This window comes from Mesoplodon densirostris, chromosome 12, assembly GCF_025265405.1.
Source record: "Mesoplodon densirostris isolate mMesDen1 chromosome 12, mMesDen1 primary haplotype, whole genome shotgun sequence".
Lineage (NCBI taxonomy): Eukaryota > Metazoa > Chordata > Mammalia > Artiodactyla > Ziphiidae > Mesoplodon > Mesoplodon densirostris.
In genome coordinates this window covers 71,806,167-71,830,669 of record NC_082672.1, presented here as the reverse complement: position 1 = coordinate 71,830,669, position 24,503 = coordinate 71,806,167, and the positions used below count along the sequence as shown (strand labels likewise).

The following is a 24,503-nucleotide window of genomic DNA, read 5'->3' as shown; positions in this document are numbered from 1 at the left end:
AACTAATCCCTTACCAAGCTGGACAGGTGCTGAGAAGGAATACATGTGCTTTTCTTTAAAGACTCTTCGATAGAAACTGAAAAAGGCTATAATTAACAGGTTCAAATACTAGAGTAGAATTATCCGTAACAGGGATTAGAAAACTTTCAAACTTCACTCTTCCAACCATTGCTAAGGGGCTCTTCAAAGTAGGAGGCCATTGAATAGTTATGTAACTACAAAGTGTCCAATTCCAAGTAAGTTTACCTGTTATATAACATGCTTGCAGATGTTAGACCTACCCAGTTAGAGCCCTTAGGAAGTATGAGTGGGAAAGAGGAATAGATGTTTCCATCTTCTTGGCATTTAGTCACAAATTTAAGATTTTTCTAATATACAATGGGACCCTAATACTAAAGCCTGGATTTCTGAGGGTTGATGGGTAGATACTAGTTATGGAACGTTGTGGGCTCACAAAAGATCCAATCAGAAATCTCTCTGCACAAAAGCAGCGGTGAGAGCAACCACGTATCTTGACCAGGTTCCTGAAGGGAAGGCCTGTGGATGCAGGTGTCCTACGACACTGTGAAGGAGATGGAAGTGGGAGAAGAGGACTGATAACTTCTGGAGTTTGAATCTTCATAAAAGCCTTCCTTTTCAAGATGGCCTAAATGTGTCCACCTTCTGTGTTCTCATCCTAGACCCTCAGTGCAATAACTAAGGGATGGGGTATGGTCCCCGAGGTTTCTAGTTCTAACTAATAGTTGTGATAGTACGTATGGACCTTTACTCTGTAAGTAAAATTGAAGCTGTGCCATGTGCACCGCTTATTCCAAAACAGAATATGGAGTCCTCATCAAAATAGGATGTACTTTCTCTGTAAGTGATAATCTGTTTAATGTCTGTACTTCTTGTGTTTCAGAATCAGCTATGCTTGTGCTTAGAATGAACGGCCCATGGATAGTCAAAAAGACAAACGGGGGCGGGGTGTAGTTATAAATTAGCAGGTTTGCAGATAAAAAAATAGACAAAAGCACATTCAAATAATAACCAAAATAGTTTATATTATAACTTAAAATTCTTTCACATAAAAACAACTATAATTAATGCTTTCTACCCTCTTAGGAAAAGGACATTAAAAATTCTGGTCATTAATAGCATTTCTTTAATTTCCACATTTCACATTTGCTACCTATAATTTCACTAAGATTTATTTCAACTGTCCTTTATAAAGCATTTCAGTTTGTAATGATTATTCTAGAACTGCACTTGCTGGCATGTAGTTATTGAGCACTTGGAATGTGCTGGTCCAAACTGAGGTGTGCTATAAATGGAAAACTTGCCAGAATCTGGGGACTTGGTATGAAAAAAAGAATGTAAAAACCCAATTTTTATATTGTTATTTTAGATATATTACATAAATTACCCAAAATAGCTTCATTTGTTTCTTTTTATCTGTTTAAATGTGGCTACTAGAAAATTTAAAATTACATGTGGCTCACACGATCCTTCTACTGGACAGCACTGGGCCAGAACATTTGAAAACAAAGTAGCTACAGCTTTAACTTACCAGTTATCTTATATGCCCACTATCTGCTTTTGGAAATGAAATTGTAAAACAGAAGAATAATCTGGCTACCTTTATGCATGCTTTTAATTTTTTCTAGTGAACATATATTTACTTTTTAAATAAAGTAAAAATGTTATATTCTGTTTATAACCTTAAATTTACAAAAAAGGGACTGACATTTAAGACGTGTAGCATGAAAGATTAAAACAGTGAATAAATCAAATTCCCATATTACTTGTGAAATATATTTTGCACTTTTTTATCAGGTGCAAAATGAGGCACCTAGAGGTAGGAATGGAAATCTGAGAGAACACGAGAATTCACTCCCTATCTACTTGTACAGAAGTTACAACTCTCATCAAAATGATCACGGAAGCACCACTACTCTGGTGACTGTCCGAGCCTTTGTGCTCACATTCCTCCCTGTGTCTCTGTGGGAAAGAGGAGCTGTTCTTCTGGCCAGGAATTAAGAATACACACTTAGTCAATGAAGGCAAAGTATTTGCAACTTTGTTTTCTTTGCATATCTAGCGTGAAAGCGAGACCTTTTGCAATAAATCTCACTAGTTCCAGTCACCTGACAAAAAGGGACTTGTTCATAAATTATTTAAAATGTGACTGGTTAATGATTTTCAGTAAAATACACCATTAATGCTGCTCTTTTATTTCCCTCCTAATTGGTAAATGGTATTTTGAAATGTTGCTTTTGTGTTCTGGCAACATACTGTAACACTTTTTTCAAAAGCCTCCTTCTGACAGAGACCCCATCCACCGTCCATCTTCAGGCCTTTCTGTGAGGTCACATGACAAGCGAGTTTCTAGTAACACTGTGGTGCATTCACTTCTTCTGCCAAAGCAACTGGCATGACCAACCCCTGCCGGTGCAGCTCTCGGAGAACATCCAAAATTGAGTCTAACTCTGTGCGGAACTTGTCCAGCTCACGATTCTTCAACTGTGCAAGTCTTTTCCATTTCTCAATTTCTTTGTTTTGCTCGGTTTCTACTACTTGGTGTGTCTGCTGTATTATCTGCAAATTAAAAAATGCCGCATTACTTTTAGAGTTCAGAGTGTGGGTGAAGAACCTCTAATAGCCTCAAAGAGCTCAAGTGGGGCAATGCTGATGACGGTAAACCTGTGACCTATATATCAGAGGGGAGAGAGGCAGAGGGAGGGGAGCGTTACCTAACGGGCCCTGCTGGGTCAATAAACAGGCTTGTAAGTGAAGAGTAAGTGGAAATTTTAATATCTAATTCTGATAGGGAGTTATGGAGTTTAGTCTTTTTCTTTTAAGCCATGGTGGGGGAGGGGGGAAGGGTACCATTTAAAGCATCCAATACCTTGGAATGAATCTAAACATCCCCAAAATGCTGTTTTTGTTTTTTTTAAGAATTTTTTTTTTAATTTAATTTAATTTTTGGCTGCATTGGGTCTTCATTGCTGTGCATGGGCTTTCTCTAGTTGCGGCATGTGGGCTCAGTAGTTGTGGCTTGCGGGCTTTAGAGCGCAGGCTCAGTAGTTGTGGTGCATGGGCTTAGTTGCTCCACGGCATGTGGGATCTTCCCGGACCAGGGCTCGAACCCGTGTCCCCTGCATTGGCAGGTGGATTCTTAACCACTGTGCCACCAGGAAAGCCCAGTAAAATATTTATTTATAATTCTGCCTGGCTACAGAGTAACTTCATAATTCTAAAATAAAAGAATTTCAGAAATACTGTATAAACACATGCTTGAGTTAAGCGGAATACAAAATACTGTACGAATTTTCAATTCTAAGTTTTAAACATTATACTTTGAAAATTTTGGATGTCTATTATATATTGAAATACGGCATTAACCATAACTAACATAACACTGTATAAGTTTAAGGTATACAGTGTAGTGACATGACGTATGTAAAGGCTGTGAAATGACTACCACAGTAAGTTTAGTTAACATCTGTCACCTCACATAAGTTTCAAAATCTTGTACTGGAAGTTTTAACCTCCTGACCACCTTCCCCCAATTCCCCCAGTTCCCCCTCACCCTGCCTCTGGCAACTGCCAATCTGATCTCTGTTTCAGCGTGTTTGGGGTTGTTCAGAGTACACATGTAAGATTACATAGAATCTGTATTTCTCTGTCTGACTTAGCATAAAGCCCTCAAGGTCCATAAAGCCCTCAAGGTCCATCCATGTTGTTGCAAGTGGCAGGGTTTCCTTTTTTTTTTTTTTTTTTATGGCTGAATACCATTCCATTGTATGTATATATAATATATCACATTTTCTTTACCCATTCACCCACTGATGGACACTTAACATTATTTCCATGTCTTGGCTGATGTAAATAATGCTTCAATGAGCACTGGCTGCACCAATTTACAGTCCCACCAACAGTGCTCATGGGCTCCTTTTTCTCCACATCCTCACCAATACTTGTTACTTTTGTGTTTTTGATAATAGCCATTCTTTTTGATATAGCTCACTGTGGATTTGACTTGCATTTCCTTAATGATTAGTGATGTTGAACACCTTTTGATGTAGCTGTTGGCCATTTAAATATCTTCTTTGTAATAATGTCTATTCAGGTCCTTTGCCCATTTTTAAATTTTTTTTTTTTTTTTTTTTTTTTTTGCTCTTGAGCTGTGTGAGTCCCTTGAATATTTTGGATATTAGCTCCTTATCAGATGTGTGGTTTACAAATATTTTCTCCCACTTCATAGGTTGCCTTTTCATCATGTTGATTATTTCTTTGGTTGTGCAGGCTTTTTTAGTTTGATGTAGTCCCATTTGTTTATTGTTTATTTCACTGCTTGTGTTTCAGGTGTCATATCCAAAAAGGATCTATGCCAAGACATGTCAGGGAATGGTCCCCCTATATTTTATTCTAGGAATTTTATGGTTTCTGGTCTTACATTTAAGTCTCTAATCCATTTAGGATTAATATTTGTGTGTGGTGTAAAGTAAGGGTCTAGGTTCAGTCTTTTGCATGTGAATATCAAATTTTCCCACAACCATTTATAGAAGAAACTGTCTTTTGTCCAAAGAGTATTCTTGGCTCCCTTATCAAATATGTATGCATGGATTTATTTCTGGGTTCTTGATTTGATTCCATTGGTCTATGTGTCTATTTTTAATGCCAGGACCATACTGTTTTGATTACTACAGTTATGTATTTGTATAATATAGTTTGAAATTAGGAAATGAGATGCTTCTAGCTTTGTTCTTCTTTCTTAGGATTGCTTTGGCTATTTGTGGTCTTTTGTGGTTCCATACAAATTTCAGATTGTTTTTTCTATTACTGTAAAAAATGCCATTGGAATCTTGACAGGGACTGTAGTGAATCTATAGATGGCTTTAGACATTTTAACAATATCAATTCTTCTAATCCATGAACATTGAATACCTTTCTATTTGTGTCTTCTTCAATTTCTTTTATCAATGTCTTATAGTTATCAGTGTACAGATCTTTTATCTCCTTAGATAAATTTATTTCCAAGTATTTTGTTGTTTTTGATATTATTGTAAATAGAATTGTTTTGTTTTTCGGATAATTTGTTGCTAGTATATAGAAACATTACTGATTTTTGTATACTGATTTTGGTATCCTGCAACTTTACTGAATTTGTTGACCAGCGGTTTTTAGGCGGAGTCTTTAGGATTTTCTATATATAAAATAATGTCATTCACAGAGACAATTTTATTTCACCCTTTCCAATTCTGATGCCTTTATTTTTCTTCACTGATTGCTCTGGCTAAGGCTTCTAGTACTATGCTGAATAAAAGTGGTGAGAGTGAGCATTCTTTTCTTGTTCCTGATCTTAGCAGAAAAGCTTCCAGCCTCTCACCACTGAGTATGATGTTAGCTGTGGTCTTGTTATCTATGGCCTTTATTATGTTGAGGTACATTCATTTTATACCTAATCTGTTAAGACTTTTTTTTTCTTTTTACCATGAATGAGTGTTTAATATTGTCAAATGTTCTTTCTACACTGATTGAGATGATCATATGATTTTTATCTTTCATTCAGTTAATGTGGTGTATCACATTTATTGATTTACTTATGCTAAAGCACCCTTACATCCCAGGAATGAATCTCACTTGATCATGGTGTACGATCCTTTTAATGTGCTGTTGAATTTGGTTTGCTATTTTTTTTTAAACAAGGAATATATGCCTTTTTGGAAATAATTATGTCCTGATACAGTCATCTTCTATACATTGACAGTGGTAATATTGATAGTATAAGTATGCCTTGTTGTAGGTGGGTCATGAAGGCTTCCCCTCATATTCACTATAATAGAACTCAGAGCTGAGAGCAGCTTCCAAATAGAAAGGAAAAACACAGGTTTAAAAGGTCCCTTTCACACGTGCTACAAGCATTACATTTGTTCTGTAATTTCAATTCTGAAAAAAACCCACAAAACCAAAAAACATTACCCTGTAGCTTCTTACAAGCATCTGTACTGTTAATCTAGGAAATAAGTCTCCACTAGAAGATGCAAAGGTTTCACTGTATGTGCTGCTAGAGCAGCCTTTTGACTTCACTGTTCCTTTTTTATTTTTTTAACTTTATTGGAGTATAGTTGATTTACAATGTTGTGTTAGTTTCAGGTGTACAGCAAAGTGATTCATTTATATATTTATACATATATTCTTTTTTTTCAGATTCTTTTCCCATATAGGTTATTACAGAATATTGAGTAGAGTTCCCTGTGCTATACAGTAGGCCCTTGTTGTTATCTATTTTATATATAGTAGTGTGTATATGTTAATCCCAAACTCCTAATTTATCCCTCCCCAACACATTTCCCCTTTGGTAACCGTAAGTTTGTTTTTTGAAATCTGTGAGTCTGTTTCTGTTTTGTAAGTAAGTTTATTTGTATCATTTAAAAAAAAAATTAGATTCCACATATGAGTGATATATGATATTTGTCTTTGTCTGACTCATTTCACTTAGTCTGATAATCTCTAGGTCCATCCATGTTGCTACAAATGGTATTATTTTGTTCTTTTTTATGGCTAATATTCTACTATATATATATGTAATCTCAACGGAGATTAAGGCTGCTTCCATGTCTTGGCTATTGTAAATAGTGCTGCTATGAACATTGGGCTGCATGTATCTTTTCAAATTACAGTTTCCTCTGGATATATGCCCAGCAGTAGGATTGCTGGGTCATATGATAACTCTATTTTTAGTTTTTTAAAGGAAACTCCATACTGTTCTCCAGAGTGGTTGTACCAATTTACATTCCCACCAACAGTGTAGGAGGGTCCTGTCCCCTTTTCTCCACACCCTCCCCAGCATTTATTGTTCATAGACTTTTTGATGATGGCCTTTCTGACTGATGTGAGGTGATACCTCATTGTAGTTTTGATTGGCATTTCTCATGTTGAGCATCTTTTCATGTGCTTTTTGGCCATCTGTATGTCTTCTTTGTCTATTTAGATCTTCTGGCCGTTTTTTTTTATTGGGTTGTTGGTGTTCTTTTTGATATAGACCTGCATAACCTGTTTGTATATTTTGGAGATTAACCCCTTGCCAGTCACTTTGTTTGCAAATATTTTCTCCCATTCTGTGGGTTGTCTGTTTTGTTTATGGTTTCCTTGGCTGTGCAAAAGCTTTTAAGTTTAATTAGGTCCTATTTGTTTATGTTTGTTTTTATTTCCGTTATTCTAGGAGACAGATTGAAAAAGACATTGCTGCAATTCATGTCAAAGAGTGTTCTGCCTATGTTTTCCTCTAAGAGGTTTATAGTATCTGGTCTTACATTTAGGTCTTTAATTCATTTTGAGTTTATTTTTGTGTATGGTGTTAGAGAATGGTCTAATTTCATTCTTTTACATGTAGCTGTCCCGTTTTCCCAGCACCACTTATTGAAGAGACTTTCTTTTTTCCATTGTATATTCTTGCCTCCGTTGTCATAGATTAATTGACCACATGTGTGTGGGTTTATTTCTGGGCTCTCCATCCTGTTCCATTGATCTATGTCTGTTTTTGTGCCAGTACCACATTGTTTTGATGACTGTGGCTTTGTTGTATAGTCTGAAGTCAGGGAGCATGATTCCTCTACGTCTGTTCTTCTTTCTCAAGACTGCTTTGGCTATTTGAGCTCTTTTGTGTTTCCATACAAATTTTAAAAGTTTTCGTTCTACTTCTGTGAAAAACACATTTTGATAATGCGTTTATTTGACAGGGATTGCAATGAATCTGTAGATTACCTTGGGTAGTATAGTTATTTTGACAGTATTGATTCTTCCAATCCAAGAACATGGTATATCTTTCCATTGGGTTGTGTCATCTTCAATTTCTTTTGTAGACTTTTGGTTTGCAGTTACTATGAGGTTTTGATATAGCGGTCTATATATATATACAAGATTGTTTTAAGTTGCTGGTCTCTTAATTGCAAATACATTTCTAATATCCTGAATTTGTACTCTCCTCTTCTCAACAGCTGCTGGTTCTGATATCATATTTGTGTGTGGATGATTTCCTACCTTTACTTATATTTGCCTTTACTGGTGAGCTTTCCCATTCGTAATTTTCTTGTTTCTAGTTGGGGCCTTTTCTTTTCTGCCTAGATAAGTTTCTTTAGTATTTGTTGTAAGGCTGGTTTGGTGGTGCTGAATTCTCTGAGCTTTTGCTTGCCTGTAAAGCTTTGGATTTCTCTGTTGACTCTAAATGAGAGCCCTGCTGGGTAGAGTAATCTTGGTTGTAGGTTTCTCCCTTTCATCACTTTAAATATATGGTGCCACTCCCTTGTGGCCTGCAGAGTTTCTGCTGAAAAATCAGCTGATAACCTTATGGGAGTTCCCTTGTATGTTATTTATTGCTTTTCCCTTGTTGCTTTTAATATTTTTTCTTTGTCTTTAATTTTTGTCAGTTTGATTAATATGTGTCTTGGTGTGTTCCTCCCTGGGTTTATCTTGCATGGGACTCTACTGTACTTCCTGGACTTGAGTGTTTCCTTTCTCATGTTAGGGAAGTTTTTGGCTATAATCTCTTTGAGTTTTTTCTCAGGCCCTTTCTCTCTCTCCTCCTTCTGAGACCCCTATAATGCAAATGTTGGTGTGTTTAATGTTGTGCCAGAGGTCTCTGACACGGTCCTCATTTCTTTTCATTCTTCTTTCTTTATTCTGTTCCACAGCAGTGATTTCCACCATCCTGTCTTCCAGCTCACTTCTTTGTTCTTCTCCCTCATTTATTCTGCTATTGATCCCTACTAGTGTATTTTTCATTTCACTTATTGTACTGTTCATCTGTTTATTCTTTAAATCTTCTAGCTCTTTGTTAAACATTTATTGTATCTTCTCGGTCTGTGCCACCATTCTTTTTCTGAGATCTTGGATCATGTTTATTATCATTACTCTGAATTCTTTTTCAGGTAGATTGCCTATCTCCACTTCACTTAGTTGTTCTTGTGAGTTATCTTGTTCCTTTGTCTGGAACATATTTCTCTGTCATCTCATTTGGCATAACTTTCTGTGTTTATGGCCTCCTTTCTGCAGGTTGCAGGATCGTAGTTCCTCTTGCTTTGGGTGTCTGCTCCTGGTGGGTGAGGTTGGTCCAGGGGCTTGTGCAGGCTTCCTGGTGGGAGGGACTGGTGACTGCCTACTTGTGGGTGGAGCTCAATCTTGTCCCTCTGGTGGGCAGGGCCATGTCAGGTTGTTCGTTTAGAGGTGGCTGTGAGCTCAGTATGGCTTTAGGCAGCCTGTCTGCTGATGGGTGGGGCTAAGCTCCTATCTGCTGTTTTTTTGGCCTCAGGTATTTCAGCACTGGAGCCTGCAGGCTGTTGGGTGTTGGCTAGGGCCAGGAATTGGTGCCCAAATGGCACCCCCGGGATAGCTCATGCTGATCAGTGTTCCTGGGGCCTCTGCCACCAGTGTCCTTGCCCCCCAGTGAGCCACAGCCAACCCCCGCCTCCCCAGGAGACCCTACAAGACCCACAGGTAGGTCTAGCCCAGGATTCTATGGAGTTACTGCTTTGTGCTGGGAAAACTTGTGTGCACCCTCCAAGAGTGGAGTCTGTTTCCCCCAGTCCTGTGGAGCTCCTGCAGTCACGTACCACTGGCCTTCAAAGCCAAATGCTCTGGGGGTTCCTCCTCCCCAGTGCCAGACCCTCCGGCTTGGGAGACTGATGTGGGGCTCAGAACTCTCACTCCTGTGGGAGAACCTATGTGATAATAATTATCCTCCAGTTTGTGGGTTATCCACTTGCTATGTATGGGATTTTATTATGTCATGGAAGTGCCCCTCCTCCTGTCTCATTGTGGCTTCTTCTTTGTCTTTGAATGTAAAAACATCTTTATGACAAGTTCCAGTCTTTTTTGTTGATGGTTTTTCAGCAGTTGGTTATGCTTTTGGTGTTTTCGTGACAGGAAGTGAGCTCAAGTCCTTCTACTCTGCCATCTTGTCCAGAATTGAGGGGCTGTCTTTAGTTCGGATGCTTGTTGCCTCTTTCCTCAGTGCATGCTGGCCATTATCCCCTTGATATGGGGTATGCATGCACGGCCCCTTGCATGCTTACTGGACAGTGGGGGCAGCACTTGGTGCCTGCTCAGGGGTCTCCTGGGGCAGCTGCAACCCATGCACTCCTAGGACAGTGGGTAGCACTTGGTGCCTGTTCAGGGTTCTCCTAGGGGTGGCTGCAGCCCGTGCACTCCCAGGACAGGGGGCAGGGCTTGGTGCCTGCTTGCGGGTCTCTATTTTTTTGTTTGTTTTTGAGAATTGTTGCATCTATATTCATCAGGGAAATTGGTCTATTGTTTTATTTTCTTGTAGTGGCCTTATCTGGCTTTGTTATCAGGGTAATGCTGGCCTGTAAGATAAGTTTGAGAGTATTCCCTCCTCTTCTACTTTTTGGAAGTTTGAGAAGGACTGACATTAATTCTTTAAAAATTTGATAGAAATTACCATTGAAGCCCTCTGTTCCTGGAATTTTCTTTGTTGGGAGACTTTTGATTACTGATACAATCTCCTTACTAGCATGCTCTTTTCAGGATTTTCTATTTCTTAATGATTCAGTCTTGATAGATCGTATATTTCTAGCAATTTATCAATTTCCTCTACGTTGTTCAGTTTGTCGGCATTTAATTTTTATAGTAGTCTCCTAAGATCTGTTATACTTCTGTGGTATTATTTGTAATGTCCCCTCTTTCATTTATAATTTTGAGTTCTCCCCCTTTTTCTTTCCTCAGTCTAGCTAAAGGTTTGTCAATTTTATTTTTTAAAACAACTAACTCTTTGTTCTGTTAATCTTTTCTATTTGTTCTTTATTTCTGCTCTAATCTTTACTTCCTTCCTTCTTTTAACTTTGGGCTTAGTTTGTTCTTTTTCTAGTCCCTTGAGGTATAAAGTTAGTTAGGTTTTAAAATTTGATACCTTTTTTCTTGAAACATGCATTTATCTCTATAACCTTCCCTCTTAGAAATGCTTTTGCTGCACTGCATTAGTTCTGGTATGTTGTGTTTCATGTTTCATTTATCTCAAGATACCTTTTTTTTTTTCCTTTCAATTTCTTCTCTGGTCCATTGTTTATTTAGGAGTGTGTTGTTTAGTTTCTATGTATATGTCACATTTCCAGTTTTCCTCCTGTTGATACTTAGTTTCACATCATTTAGGTCAGAAAATATACTTGCTATGATTTCAGTCTTCTTAAGTTTACCAAGAATTGTTTTGTGGCCTAACGTGATCTACCCTAGAAAGTGTTCCTTGTGTGCTTGATAAGAATGTATATTCTGCTGTTGTTGGAGGGGGGGAGGTATTGTATATATCTGTTAGATCCATTTTTTCTATAGTATCACTCAAACCCTGCTGTTTCCTTATTGATTTTCTGGATGAAATATCCATTGTTGAGAGTGGGATATTAAAGTCCCCAACTATTACTGTATTGCTGTTTGTTTCTCCTTTTAGTTCTGTTAGTGTTTGTTTTATATATTTAGGTGCTCTGATGTAGGATGCATAAATATTTACATGTTATGTCTTACTGATGGATTGAGCCCTCTATCATTATATAATTACCTTCACTGTCTCTTTTGGTGATTTTTAGCTTAAACTCTATTTTATCTGATATAGCTACAGCTACTCCTGCTTTCTTTTGGTTACCATTTGCTTGATATATCTTTTTCCATCTCTTCATTCTCAGTCTACATGTGTTTTTAAAGTTAAAGTGTGTCTCTTGTATGTAGCATATTGTTTGGATCTTGTTGTTCATCCATTCAGCAATTCTACTGTTTTGAATGAAAAATTTAATCCATTTAAATTAAAGAGAATTATTGATAAGAATTTACTATTGTTATTTTGTTGTTTTCTGACTGTCTTGTAGATCCTTGCTTCTTACATTTCCAGTCTACTTTTGTGAATTAATGATTTGTGGTGGTATGCTTTGACTCCTTTAGCATAATCTTTTGGATAACTATTACAGGATTTTTTCCTTTGTGGTTAATGTGAGGCCTACATAAAATGTGATATATTTATAACATCCTATTTTAAGTTGATAAAAACTTCAATAGCATACTAAACTTGACACTTTTACTGCTTCCCACCTCAATTTTAGGTTACTGATGTTACAATTTACATATTTTAATACTGTGTGTGCAATAACTAATGTAGTTATGGTTATTTTTAAAACATTTGTTTTTTCAACTTTTATACTAGAATTGTAAGAGAATTATTCACCACCATTACAATATTACAGAATCTGACTTTGACTATATATTTAGCATTACCTGTGAGTTTTTTAACTACATTCATATATTTTTATGATGTTAATTAGCATCTTTTTATTTCCACTTGATGAATTCCCTTTAGGAGTCTTGTAAGGCAGGTCTAGTGGTGATGAACTCCCTGAACTTTTTTTTCAAGTTTTTTGACGCTTTTTAATTTGTTTCTGAAGGAGAGCTTTGCCAGCTATAGTATTCTTGATTGACAGTCTTTTCTTTCAGTATTTTGAATGTATCAATCCACTGTCTCCTCACCTGCAAACTCTCCACTGTGAAATCTACATATCCTCTAGTGGGGGTTCCCTTGTATGTGACACATTGCTTTTCTGTTGCTGCTTTAAAATTTTTCTTTGTCTTTGGCTTGTTTCTTGATGTAGGCATTTATTGCAATTATCTTCCCTCTCAGGACTGATTTGCTGTATCCTGTAAATTTTGGTATGCTGTGTTTCCATTTTCAATTGTCTCAAGATATTTTTAAATTTATCTTTTGATTTCTTCTTTAACCCATGGGTTGTTTAGCAGCATGTGATTTAACTCCACATATTTGTGAATTTTCTAGTTTTCTTCTTGCAACTGATTCTCAGTTTCATTCCACTGTGGTCAGGGAAGATGCTTGATGATATGATTTTAATCTCCTCTTAAATTTATTAAGACTTGTTTTGTGGCCTAATATATGATCTATCCTGGAGAATTATACACGTGTGCTTGAGAAGAATGTGTGCTCGAAAATGTATTTTGTTCCTTTTGGATACTATATACTATGTATGTTAAGTCCATCTCGTCTAACATTGTTTAAGTCATAAGGGTGGAGCCCTAGTTAGATTGGATTAGTGTCCTCATAAGAAGAGGCATCAGAGAGCTCTTTCTCTCTCTACTCCCCCTCTCCACCCCACAGAGCACACATGGAGAAAAAAGTTCATCTGCAAGTCAGAAAGAGCTCTCACAGAAACTGAACCAGTTGGAAACCTTGGTTGTAAACTTATAGCCTCCAGAGCTGTGAGAAATTTCTGTTTTTTAAGCCATTCAGTTTATGATATTTTGTTGTGGCAGTCCAAGCAGACTAATACACTGTTCAAGCAAAGCTAAATATCAAGACCAAGGCTAGTGCCTAAAAACACATCAAGCCCTTCTGCCCATTTTAATTTCTGTTAATGTATCTGTTTGTAGCTACATGTAGTAACCCCAATGTCACTGGTGCTAGGCAAATAAGATTTTAAGTGATTGCATTTTAATATAAGCCTGTTTCTTACTAACATTTGTTGAAATGACTTAAATATGGAACACGGTTCCCAAGAGCCCTGTTCCCAAGGTAAAATGCCTAACTTACAGGCATCCATCAACAATAAAGAACAGAATACAAAAGTTGTTACTCTATTTCTGTAGATATAAGGCAAACCAATCTTCAGGTATTTAAGAATTAAAGTCTTATTTTCTCTTAAAAGCTATACATTTATTTTTAATAAAATCAATATACAATGGAAATACTTTAATTTGCTAGGGATGACAAAACGATAGCAAATGGGAGGTACTTAAATGTGAAGAACTGTACAAATATGTAAAAGTGATTTACTACTTCACCTGTTGAAGCTCCTGCTCTCTTTGCTCATGTCTCAGTTCCATCTGTTTAATTTTCTTTTCTAAGACCATGAAATGTTTCATCTCTGGTGTATGGTTTTCTTTGGCTTCTCTCAATTCTTCCAAGAGTTTTGTAATCTAAAATTGAGATATGAAATAAATGGGAAATTATGATAACAAGGAAATAATTCATTTTTAACAGGCAGTCTTAAGAAGTAAGAACAGTCACTGCATATTCTTTGTATAAAATTTCTCTAGATAAGAGGCTTCTTGTTAACATCAAAGGTATCTGGAGTTGTTAAAATAATAGCTTTCATTCCCTGGGTCCAGAAAGTAAAGGCTCATCCTTGTTCTGAAGTGACCTCACGTTCCAAAAGGTTCCAGATGATTGGACCACCTTCTCCCTCCCAGGTATGCCAGGATGGTTGTGGTGCTGAAAATGAAGTTGGGCACTTTCTTTGATGTATTCAGCCTTGTTACAAAGTAGTTGTTAATAGTGTGATTACTTTTGGGATTAAATAATACATTTAAAGCACCCAATACACAGAAAGAGTTCAATAAATATGGATCCTCTTTTGTCAACTCCCTATAATTCTATTTGTAATTCTCTTCTGGTTCTTATCACTTTGTCACTTATAATAATTCATTCCACATGTGAATGTATGCATATAAAACAGAGATAAGGAAGTACTGAACTCTTTCTGTGCTGGCTGTCTCTTAGGTACTGAGGATGCAGAGATGAAAGACACAGTCCCTGTCCTCATGGAGATGACAGTCTAGTGCAGTACCTCCTTTTTCATATCATGACCCAGAGAAAATGGTAAAACTTTTATGGCACCAGAGAGTGAAATGGAGGTGACATGAGGGATCTTTATATTGGACTTCATAAAAAAATTAATTGCATTTTATTTATACCATAAAATTATGATAACTTTGCCAACTGTTAATATCAAAAGGCAAAATAATTAACAAGCAAATGAAAATGGATAAAATTAACAATTCAATCATGCTTTACATGGAAACACCCAAGTACTTAATAACACTAATACAAAAAAAAAAAAAGAAAAAGAACCCATATACTCTTCTGAAGTTAGTTTAAAAAATGTGAAAATACAAGCAAATTAAATCAGAGGCAAATCTAAATATTTTAAGTGTGGGACATCCTTGATATCATCAGTGACCAAAGAAATAAGCAGACCTTAATTAGGATGATTTGCAGAAAGGTTGGGGAGATGCCATCCATACCATGCTGTGGTGATGGGTGCTGGGCAACAAAATCTTGTATGTCAAACAATGATTGCTAAAAATTGTAAAACAAAACAAAAAACCAAACAAACAAAACAAAACCCCCCCGAAACAAAACAAAAAATGATACTGAACTAAGAAAGTTGTCAGAGGCATTGTCATACATGTAATGGTCAAATATCACTTCATCTTCTATAAACTTTTTAATAACTGAAAAATGACTGAGTTTGTCATTAGACAACCTTTCCAGCCATCATCATCTTGTGACCACAGGTAACCCATTCCAGGCCCACCAGCTGGGAATTTCTGGTCTAGTAGAAGGCACACTTGAGAGAATGAGAATTCTAACATGATGTGCTGCCATGGAGAGATGCCCAAGAAGCAGTGAGGTGGTAAGTGAGGGAGTCCTGAACCTGAAGGAGAGGTGGGCTGCAGGATTCTCAACCTGAGGCAGCTGTGGCTGAACTGACTCTTAAAGGACAAGCAGTAGTGAGTTATGGCAGTATCATGTGCTAGGTGCTAGGCTAAGTACTGAACAGATGTCTCAGTTGATCTGATTTATCAAAAGTTACATTTGTTTATTGTCTGATTCCCCAAATAAAACATAAGCTCCATGAGAGCAGGGATTGTTGTCTAACGTTGTTCTCCTCAGTATTCCTAGCACCTAGAGCCATGCACAGCAGAGAGTAGGTGTTTAACAATTATCCATGAATAAATCAACGGAGTCACCTTTCAGAAGTTAAACATTCATTTGTAAACTACATAAATTCAGAAATGTGGTTCTAGACAAAGAATAGAGATAACGTCCCTTCATTTGTACCTACTTAAAAGCACCTTTAAGAGTATAAATTAACGTTGAATCTTTCCTTTTAAAAAATTCTTATATTTTAGTGAATTTATCCATTGGAGGCAACTGGATACACAAGCAAAGATGTATGATCAAAAATGCTTCCTGCTACTTGAATACTATAGAAAAAAACTGGTAACAACCCGAATGTCCACTGATAGGGGATTCGTAAAAAAGTAACTGATGGGACTTCCCTGGTGGCGCAGTGGTTAAGAATCCGCCTGCCAGTGCAGGGGACAAGGGTTCAATCCCTGGTCTGGGAAGATCCCACATGCCACAGAGCAACTAAGCCCGCGGGCCACAACTACTGAGCCTGCCTGCCTGCCTAGAACCTGTGCTCCGCACAAGAGAAGCCACCGCAATGAGAAGCCCGCACACTGCAATGAAGAGTAGCCGCCCCTTCGCTGGAACTAGAGAGAGCCTGCACGCAGCAACAAAGACCCAATGCAGCCAAAAATAAATAAATAAATAAATAAAATTTTTAAAAAAAGTAACTGAGAGAGAGCCTTGGACCTGGAGCCAGAGGCTCTGAGTCCTAATGCTTGCATTTCTATATTCTGCTTGGTTACATCAGGTAAGTTATTCCATTTTTCTTAGCATCAGTTTCTTCATCTAGAAAATGGGAATAGTAGTACCTACTCTTTTGGGTTATTGTGAGAACCACATAGAACACTTCAGTGCCTAGTAAACACTTAATAAACAGTAACTATTATTATTACTATTTTGACTCCTCTATTATAAAATGTAGGTTCAAGTAAACATTTAGAGTCATACAGTGATCATAAGCCACAGTTGGCACTCTGGATACAGGCTAGGCAACAGCTTCACTTGGGTAGGGAACCAAACCAGGAATCCTGTCCAACTGTCCTCAGCTAGTGGCATCCCTCTTTCTCCAACTTCAGAACTCAGGCAGTGGCCTTGCCCAAAAATAGACCATGAAAGCAAGCCCAAGGATGTGACCAGCAGACACATCCAGAAACCCAAACTGAGCTGACTGGTAAAGAACTGTCTCTGCTGTAGCAAACCTGCAAAGTCTAGAAGAGGACACCAATTACTTGAATGCACAGATAACCAATGCAGGAATCAAGGGTCAAAAAAAACCAGGTTAAGTATGACACCATCAAAGAAAACTAAAAATCTCTAATAACTAACTTGAGCTATGCTGAAAAATTTGAAACCACTCAGTGTTCTTGTAGCTCTATAAAATTACTTTAAAAACAAGCAATCAGGGACTTCCCTGGTGGTACAGTGGTTAAGAATCCGCCTGCCAGTGCAGGGGACAAGGGTTCAATCCCTGGCCTGGGAAGGTCCCACATGCCACGGAGCAACTACCCCCGTGCGCCACAACTACTGAGCCTGTGCTCTAGAGCCCGCGTGCCATAACTACCGAAGCCCGTGCGCCTAGACCCTGTGCTCCGCAGCAAGAGAAGCCACCACAATGAGACGCCTGAGCACCACAACGAAGAGTAGCCCCTGCTCGCCACAACTAAAGACCGCGCGCAGCAAGGAAGACCCAATGCAGCCAGAAATAAAAATAAATAAATTAAAAGAAAAAAATGCAGTCATAAAACAGAATTCACCACTGTTTATTAGCTTTCACCTGAGGCCATGGTGGAGTAAGCAACAGGGATTTCTTAAACAACCAGAAAGAACAGACAATACAGGAAACAACTGTTTTCCAAAACTGGCTAATAGCACTGCAGGGCTGTAATTCATGAGAGAAAGGAAACAAACAAGATGAGCTCTATAACTGCCTAGTCTGTTGTCCAGAGGCGGTTTCGAAGCCAGTGGAAACAGTAGCCTGAACGATTCTTGGAGCTCATACAGGCTGGGAATGGTTTATATTCCCACTGGCCTGAGACAGAATGCCTCATAACACACTGGGCACCAGAGAGGGAATAAATTAGCCTTGGTGAAACAGCTATGATAAATATGGTTCATATCAAAAGGCAGACTATCATTAGCTTTATTCAAGAGACAGAGTGCTTTACTTAGTTTTCCAGTAAATAGGCTTCAAAATCATGTGTTATAGCTTTTCTATTTTCAAAATATTTAGCTATTCTCAAACTAAGAACACTGTAACTTGACTAAAATTGACCTTGCTCTTTATCTTGCAAACATGAACACATACTTCCTTTTACGTTTTCCTAAAAATTTTACTTGAGGTCTGTGAGGTTCTGTATTTTTACTGCTTATACAACAAAGTTTATGTACCTCTTAAACACTGAAAAGAATGCACGGTGCTGAACTATATAGCCTTTCAACTCCTAGAACAAGATTTTTAAAACAGATAGTTGCATAACTGTGGAGTATTTCTACATTAATCTTTCCATAATGCAATTAGTTGTTATGTTTTGCTTTTATCATGTGATTTAATAAGTCCTTGAATAACAAAAAAAATGATGTATATGCTTCAAACAGAATACACAGCTTATCTGGTTTTTCATACTTCCTAGAATCAAAGAATCTCAGAGTAATAAAAATGGTGAGTTTCGGGGCTTCCCTGGTGGCACAGTGGTTGAGAGTCCGCCTGCCGATGCAGGGGACACGGGTTCGTGCCCCGGTCCGGGAAGATCCCACATGCCGCGGAGCGGCTGGGCCCGTGAACCATAGCCGCTGAGCCTGTGCATCCGGAGCCTGTGCTCTGCAGCGGGAGAGGCCACGATAGTGAGAGGCCCGTGTATGGCAAAAAAAAAAAAAAAAGGTGAGTTTCTAGAAAGATCTATCTCCAATAATGGTTTTCTTCTCAGTGATCCAGCATCACTGTCACAATTTCTTTACCTATTTCTTAACCAAATTAAAGTCTTAGTACTTAATGCAGAAATGGCCTTAGCCATCCAATTTTACCTCCTAAAAACTCAAAACAGTCAAACCAAACTCGCCCCATTTCCCTACTGCCCAGAAAATCACAATGACAAACACAAACATATAAATAACTTAATTAACTAACATTTGAGCTTCATCTGGGGAAAGCTGGCTTTTATTAATATTTTCTTAACGTGATAGATATTTCTGGGTTATCTCTATTTGTACATTTAAATTTAAAGAATTATACAGAAATATGAATATGATTGAAATGGCTAAGTAAAAGCTTATGTTAGCAGAATATTTTGGTTATTTCTTACCTCTTTCTGTAGGATTTCTTCTCGAATGTGAGAAACTACAAGAGATTCTTGTTTACCCTGCAGCTCGTTAACTTGATTTTGGAAATGTTTTATAAGTACCTAGGAAATTATGTTAGAAGTACTGAGTTAATAAAGCTTTTCCTTGAACATTATTTGAAAAATATAAGAAAGTGAACTAATGACTTGTTTGTATTAAAAAATAAAAAGGATCCTAATATTTTATAACTGCCAAAATCTAACATCATTGCCACAGAAATGAAGTTCATTGAATGAATTAAACTCATTGAATAAATGCATCATTTTGTTTCTTTCAAAGTTTAATATATAACACCACATACATAAATTAATAACTATGTAACTACTTGGCTTCTTTATCTCTAATACTTTTCTTTTGAAGATCTGAAAAATACCACAAAATCAACTTCTATAAAGTTTAAACATTTTGAAGAACGTGGCCAATATTATCTTTATACTTTGTAATTAAGATAGTTTTTATTAAAGAGCTATTGACTAAAATAATAAAACCTAACATCTGTGAAAAGTCTCATTTTTAGACAAAGAAACTGAAGTACGTAAGTAAATACTTCCATCAAGAAGCTGCAAAAACAGGAAAGATTCATGTTTCTTTTCTCTAATGATTTATTTTTACTGTTTCTACAATCGGACTATGCTGATTTCATTTAACTCCCAATTTAAAATATTACACTTAGAACTCTGGGAAAATAACATATTGATACTTATGGCACTATGGCCTAATAAGACTACTTTCCCCATCCCTCCCAGACCTCTCCTTATCATATAATCACTTGATATAATGTTTGCTGCCCACTGACACCCCGCTCCTTTGAGGGGAATAAAGCTAGAGAAGCTCTCTGCAAGGCTGTAAAATGGTTACTTCAAAAAAGCACTTTAAATCTTTTTCAGTGAAGTATTAAAACAGTCAAAGTTCTTTACTTCTGAGCTATCTGAAATTAAATTACAGACCTCATTACATCTCACCCTTAGATACATCAAATATTTCAACATGCATTTTCTTACAAATCCACAATAACATTTTTACACCTAAGAAAATTTGCAGTAATTTCATAATATCTCCTGTCTTGTCCATACTCAACCTTCCCCAACTGATGGACTTGTTTTTAATTAAAATCCTATTAAATAATTATGGGTGGGGGAGGTGATCATGAGATAATTATTTCTTGAAGTTTTTCCCCCTCACTTTGGTATTAAAACCTACAGAAAGATGAAGAGCACAATGAACAATCACATATTCTTCAATTTGAATTACCGACTGCTAACATTTTGCTATATTTGCTTTCTTTTCTTTTTTTTCTTGGATACACCATTTGAAAGTAAGTTGCAAATTCTATTTTAATGCTGTTTTTTCAACTTGCAAAAACCACAGAAGATGGGCCACACAATAGATATTCATAAATATTCCAAGTTGACAAACATACTATCCAAGAAGGAAGACACACTTGAGGAAATGCAGATGAGCTGTCACCGTGCCCTGTCAAAATACTCAGAAGACTATGCTTCATAATGGCTGTAGCTGTGTACATGTCTCTGTTCATTATTTTATCCCCAGCGCCTGAATGACCACAAAACATTATTTAATGAACAACAGGTAATGGGGAAAGAAGAGTGACTTGGCAGCTGGGACTTGGGGTGGAAGGAGGTGGTTCAGCATTCAGGTTTAAGTACAAGGTCCCCATCACATTGGATGTATCCCTCAACCATCTATTACAACCTACTTACAGGAAGATATATTTGAGAAATATAGGGACAAAATTGCAAAAACACTTATTTAAAGGTATAACTGTAAAGTAGAATAGTTAAACACATATGGTAAGAGTGTTGTCTTCTATTAAATAAAAAGAAAGTGACAATAATTTTCCATTCCTATCACCAACCTCAAGAAGTGAAGTTAAAATATTTCCAGATACTTTGTCAACAGTCTTGAAAAAAAAATTGCATTACACTCAAAGTTTATTAAAGTCACCTACCTCTTGAGTTACTATTTTACGATTTAGTTCGGCTACTTTGGAAGAAGAATTTTCAACTGCGTTTTGGCAAAGGAGTTTCTCTACTTCCCTCTCATGAGATGCTTTGAGGGATGTGATGTGTGCTGCAGTTTCTTCCTTGAACCTTTAGAGCAAATGAAAGAACACCACACATAAAAGTGGCTCTTCAACCTCTAATTCAGAGTCAGCACAAAAATAGTATAAGAAGCCTGGAAATTAAAGAAGCAAAGGGAGAGAAGGCACCAATATCTACTGTACTGTGCTTGGTGCTTTATACATTACTGCCTATGAGTTCTTACAACCACTCCATGAGCTTGCTCTTATTTACTCAATTTTATAAAGGCAAACTTGAGTGTAGGAAAGAGTGATGTATCTAGGGTCCCAGATCAGGAAGTTGCAGAGCTGGAGTTTGAGCCCAGCAGAATTGGACACTCCCCAGCCTGGGGCACTTTCTGAGAGAAACAAAGGTTCTAAATGTTCTGTTTGTATTTAAGGCAAAGAGCTTGTCGTTTTATCTTTTAAGATAAACTCAGATTTCTTGCCCCAATTATTTAGACTCTTCAATGCTTTGTTTCTAGGCAACACTCACCAGTTTTTGGTCCATGCATATGACTCCAGGGCTGGCTGCTGGTTGTGAGAATAAAATGATCTTTATGGTAATTCTTAGGACATAGGGTAGTCTGAACCTGAGACAACTTGAACCTGAGACTACTCGTTTGTCTCTATGACAAAATTTATGCATTCAGTGGCAGTTCAGTAAATGGTAAAGTTATACTAAAAAGCTGATACATTTCTTATAAACATTTCCCCTTATTGGAAAAATTATTAAAAAATGACAATTTTACTGAAAGCAGATATTTAGTAAATCACTGTTGATACTTATTAATATGGCAATTCCCAAACTACAAACATATCAGTTGCTTACTTGACTACATTTCTTCATGGAAAGTGTGATTAGGACCCTCAGAAAAGCATAAAAATCTAAAGCACCCATGATATAACTGAACTATAGTAAAAAGCAGCCTAAATCTGGGCCTAGGAAACATTACTTTTCACTTCTCAGGCCCAGAGCTGTCTGAAAAATAGATTAACGATACTAAAAAGTTATAAATTATGTATAGGAAAATTTATAGGAGAACCTGAATGTTAAATTATTTCTAGGAAAGAATATGATTCTTTCCAATAGCTTCATTACTACTATCATATTCAGGACTAAAGAAACAAGGTTTCAATTTGGAAGCAGTATGACTGCCATGATGACTCAGTTAGATGTGGCTGCCAATCAGTCAATAAGCATTTGTTAGGTGCTTCCTAAACTCATTCTCTGGTAGACGCCCTGCACTCTCCCAGGTCCTATCTCTTCCTTCACTCAGGCACTCATTACATATTCTGATGCTTCTAACTCTGGGTTCCTTAAGTCAGTCAAATGTGCTGAAATCCTAATCTCTGAAGGGCATGACGTTACATATTCTCAATATATGATATATAACTTCACAATTAATATGTTGCTTCACAAACATTAAACTACACATGTTCTGTACACCCCAAACCTTATTTTAAACCTCATAATCAAACCTATTATTGCCTACAGGTTGAAAAAAGTATAATCATACATCAGTTCTCAAGGAGCTATAAGGTGGTGTATAATTAGTGCTTTCTTGGTACATAAGTTATACAGGAGTTGGAGATGGGAGCAAGAAACTTCTAAAAACTTCTAGGTAATATTTTTCCTAGAAAATGAAACATGAGTGAGCAAAAGGCAGGAAAGAAATTTGGCAAGTAACACTACTCGGATGGCACAGGATCAGAATGGTGATGGGACTTGAGATGCCAGGTAGAGAAATTCAGTCTTGACACTTTAGGAAGTTGGGAGTCACTGGAGAACAGAGTGACTCAGATACAGGAGTACTTAAAGAATATTAATGGTTTTTAAGCAAGATGACTGGGGGAGACGGAAACTGAAATCAGGAGAGTGGGGCGGGAAAACTGTCTAGTAAACCAAGTAGACCACACTATAAAAAGGAAGAAAGCAGGACTTCCCTGGTGGCGCAGTGGTTGAGAGTCCGCCTGCCGATGCAGGGGACACGGGTTCGTACCCCGGTCCGGGAGGATCCCACATGCCGCGGAGCGGCTGGGCCCGTGAGCCATGGCCGCTGGGCCTGTGCATCTGGGGCCTGTGCTCCGCAACGGGGGAGGCCACAGCGGCGAGAGGCCCGCGTACCACAAAAAAAAAAAAAAAAAGGAAGAAAGCAAAATGAATACTTATAAGAAAGCACCCCATAGACTGTCAACCCAAGGAATAAAGGTGGTAAAGCTGGGCCTGGCAACTGAAAATGTGGTCATAGACAGAGATGGGGAAGTTGGGAGGCGGAGCCAGTTTATGGTTAAAAAAAGAGAAAATCTGCGATACTACTGATTCCAAGAGGAATAATCCAACACATTTTTAGATTTAACATCTGAGCTCAGGGAAGAGAACAAGCCTTGAAAGTAAATCTAGGAGTCATGGTTCATAGAAGCCATAGAGAACAGATGAGTTTAGCAAAGGAGAAAAAGCAGAGAACAGAGAGAAAGCCAAAGCCTGAACTTTGGTAGAAAGTCAGATTTTTTTTTTTTTTTTTTTTTTTTTTTTGCGGTATGTGGGCCTCTCACTGTTGTGGCCTCTCCCGTTGAAGAGCACAGGCTCTGGACGCGCAGGCTCAACGGCCATGGCTCATGGGCCCAGCCGCTCCGCGGCATGTGGGATCTTCCCAGACCGTGGCACGAACCCGTGTCCCCTGCATCGGCAGGCGGACTCTCAACCACTGCGCCACCAGGGAAGCCCGAAAGTCAGATTTTTGAGGAGTGAGAAGGAAAAGGAGTCAGGAGTCTGTCAAAAGGAGCAGAAAAGGAGCTTTAGTCAGAGTGCCAAGTCATGGACGTTACGGAGGAAACCCTTTCAGAAAAGGCAGTGTAGTCAACAGTGTCACAGAAAATGAGGATGGAGAAAACTCCACTGACTGAGAAAGGCTATTCTTGAGAGACCAGGTTCAAAAGAGTGTGAGGATGAGAGCCACGCTTAGAGGAAGTCAGGGGGAAATAAAAGGAGAGGCTACTTGTGGGAAAACTGGTGCTGAAAGGCAGAGGACCAGAACTTGGTTTGATTGGGTGAAAAAGATCTGAGCATGTAAGAAGGCTCAGAGGAAAGAGACAGGAGATGGTACTTGGAGATTCTGAGAAGGAAAAGGATGAGTACAGAAGTTCTTCAAGGCATGAAGAGATGTAATCACAAGACTAATTTGAAGAGTTATTTTGGAAGAGGAACTTTTCCTCTTAGAATGTCAACTAGTTTCACTAAGAGCTGTTTTCTGATAGCTATCTGCCTACAGCAACCATAAATGATGATATTCACTTGCAGGAAAGCCCAGTGGGTCAGCTTATCAACACCATCTGGATACGTGC

General features: G+C 37.8%; 1 protein-coding gene across 4 annotated transcripts in view; it reads right to left on the bottom strand.

The window, feature by feature from the left end:
- Positions 1-1,070: 1,070 nt before the first annotated feature.
- CEP162 (centrosomal protein 162) overlaps positions 1,071-24,503 on the bottom strand; it is a 98,559-nt gene continuing 75,126 nt past the window's right edge. For all 4 annotated transcript variants that reach the window (XM_060115159.1, XM_060115161.1, XM_060115162.1 and 1 more), the window contains 4 exons: positions 21,048-21,189; positions 19,042-19,140; positions 13,828-13,962; positions 1,071-2,577 (listed from right to left, as the gene is read on the bottom strand). In XM_060115159.1, coding sequence (XP_059971142.1) covers positions 2,368-2,577; positions 13,828-13,962; positions 19,042-19,140; positions 21,048-21,189 — 586 coding nt within the window. In that variant the 3' untranslated portion in view covers positions 1,071-2,367. The remainder of the gene's footprint in view (positions 2,578-13,827; positions 13,963-19,041; positions 19,141-21,047; positions 21,190-24,503) is intronic.